At 28.1% G+C, this 2,815-nt stretch overlaps 1 protein-coding gene across 1 annotated transcript in view; it reads right to left on the minus strand.

The window, feature by feature from the left end:
* LOC106871559 (uncharacterized) overlaps nucleotides 1–2,815 on the minus strand; it is a 73,524-nt gene that overhangs the window by 26,354 nt on the left and 44,355 nt on the right. The window contains exons 7-8 of the mRNA XM_052968706.1: nucleotides 1,393–1,628; nucleotides 152–228 (exon numbers count right to left, since the gene is read on the minus strand). Coding sequence (XP_052824666.1) covers nucleotides 152–228; nucleotides 1,393–1,628 — 313 coding nt within the window. The remainder of the gene's footprint in view (nucleotides 1–151; nucleotides 229–1,392; nucleotides 1,629–2,815) is intronic.

A 2,815-nucleotide genomic window follows, 5' to 3' on the forward strand; every position in this document is an offset into this window, starting at 1 on the left:
TATAAACAAGGCTGTATTTTGATGTATATAATGCCTGAGTTCAATGCAAATCAATTCATGTTAAAAAAACTCCAACTGCATAACAGATTTCAAACTCATAAATATAATGACACTAAAAATATAAAAATAAAAATGAAATTATTTTACTAACCTCCTTTTAGAGTTTGAATTATTTACCATTTCAATTTGTGTAACATTATAGTCCCAAAATAATGCATTCAACTCGCCCTGAAAATATTTGAAAAATAACACCATGTTTGAACACTGACGTGAAAAAAAATTCAAAATACATACATATATATAAAATGAGCAGTGTTAGTATTTCCATTTATGTAAATATGAATAAGTTTTGATACTATTTTTCTTTTTAAATTACTTTTTTTAGAATGTATTTTATGTATTTTTTTTTGTGAAAAACCATCTATTATTTTTAGTTATGTCACACTTGTATTATGAATCCATTCTCTTAGCCTTTCATTGATTTAAACTAGATATTAGGTTCTCATCCTTTTGTATCAAATAACACATGGGACATCTTATTTTCAGTTAACTTTCTGTCAGCTTCCAGAGCATTGTAGCATTAATGAAAAATAAAACGGTATAATTATACAAAACGATGAATCGATAAATGCATACACAGACACAGATGGATGCAAAAATGAATTACTGGTTGGAAAGATGAAAGGCATAATGAAAGGGAAATATCAGCTTTAACATTTTTTTTACTCCAAACAAGTTATAATATAGCCCAGAATGCTCATTTGTAAAGTATTTGCAGTACTAAAAAAGAAAAACTATATTATTTACAAGATAAATGTCAATGTACAGTCCTTGTACTGTTAATTTGTGATTGACTATCCAGTAAGTAAGAATTGTGTTACAATACGCTCAAGTGGTAAACTGGATTAAAACCTTAGCTAACAACATTAACGCTTCAGCATTTAAACTGACCGTATCTGGCCTAAATATTCTACCTATTTTAAGTTAAAACTGGCCAGATTCAGACTTTCACATCTCCACTGCAATGTCATTCTAAAAATAAATAATCCCATCTTTGAAATCTCAAAGCTACAAGATAATACAGGATTAATTTTTTTTTAAATGTGAATAAATAAGCATTACATTTGACAGAGTAATATGAATGCTAAAGGGTTAATGATTAAAGACTTAAATAGTCAAAACCAACTATGAAAATGAATAGCAGTGAAGCAAACAAATGACAAGTACTTGTGAATGATAGCAGCCAATGGAAAATATGAAGTTCTCTAAGACTGAAACAGAAATACTAAAAGTTTGGGGTTTATCAACAGTTAAACCTCATTTAATCCATTAAGAAAATGATAATAAAGTTGAGGACAATGAAAGCAATATCATTATTGAGCTGTAACGTACCTTTGTAGTTCCAATTGGAAAATTACCAACCAACAGTGCTATATGCGCATTTGATTTACTTGAACTAGTATCATTGCACTTAGCATTAGTGCTTAAGTGGTTTTGCTTAGATGAATTAGCTACTGCACGACCAAATCCATTCGTTATAGCTCCACCAGAAAACTTGTTTAACTTTTTTGTGTTAACTACAGATTTTTGTTTATACTTATTTCGACTGTTGAAAATACTCGAACGATCTGTAATAAATACAATAAACACCATATAAATGTTAACTAAAAAAAAAGAGCAATAATAATGCAATCAAAATGCAATTATTCTCAGTTTAAATGAGAAGAATCACCATCCAAATGAGATCATTCATTATAAGTTTCTAAAATATTTTTTAAACAGACACTAAGCATTTGAGATTTAAATTTTTATTTTTGTCATTCATACATCCCTTTACACTGAGTGTTATCTTTTTATTTGTTGTTGCTACAATACATAAAATGCTACTGAATCCATATGAACAATCTTTAGAGATTTGATGTAACAAAGCAGATCCAGTTAATCCAACCCAACAGAGAGAAAATATGAAAACAAATATCAAAGTAATGGTAATGATCAATCATTCTGATGATAACTTGTCATTTACAATTAGATCTACCTAATGTCTTATTCTTAAAATTTCACTTTTCAAGCTGAGAAAATCAATCTAACAGAAAATTTCATTGTGAGGGTTTTTGGGGTATCTTTCTATTTTTTTTTTTGTTTCTTATATAATGTTATATACTTTTTTTCATCGAACAGATATCTAATTTAGAATGCTAACAAGTTGAATATTATCACTGAGACTACTTTCAATAGATATTTCTATTAAGCTTAACTTAAATACCCAATTTCTCTCTTGTTAAAGCTCACATTCTCTAATTTTGAAAATGACCACACAATAAAAAAAAAAATTCTTCTTTGAAGTCCTTCAGTCAACATAATATTCTTGACAAGTTCAGCAAAGTTTTCAAACTGCTTCCTAAAATAAGTCTCTCAACTGAAAATACTGTATCCTGAAATTGAAAGTACACTTTTAATTCACTCATAACCATAAACGTTCTTTCTCTCAATATTACAAACTTCTAATTTATTGGCAAAAATGATATCAACAATTCTCTTCAGTGCATGTTATAAAATTTTATACTTGCAAATATATTTCTTCCATTAAGACATTCAACTACATTTACAATATTCACAACCATTCAGAGAAAAGAACAAATAGAAGTTTCAGCCAACAAGTCTTTACAACTGTGAATATCTGAAGGCCTACCCATTAAAACAGTTCAATTAAATATTAAACCTGCTGTACATGAAATGATGATGAGAAGTGGTTCTTAATGAAAATATACCACAAACAACTTTTTTTGTTACCCCATATATATATATATATATA

Source organism: Octopus bimaculoides, chromosome 6 (assembly GCF_001194135.2).
Source record: "Octopus bimaculoides isolate UCB-OBI-ISO-001 chromosome 6, ASM119413v2, whole genome shotgun sequence".
NCBI classification, from domain to species: domain Eukaryota; kingdom Metazoa; phylum Mollusca; class Cephalopoda; order Octopoda; family Octopodidae; genus Octopus; species Octopus bimaculoides.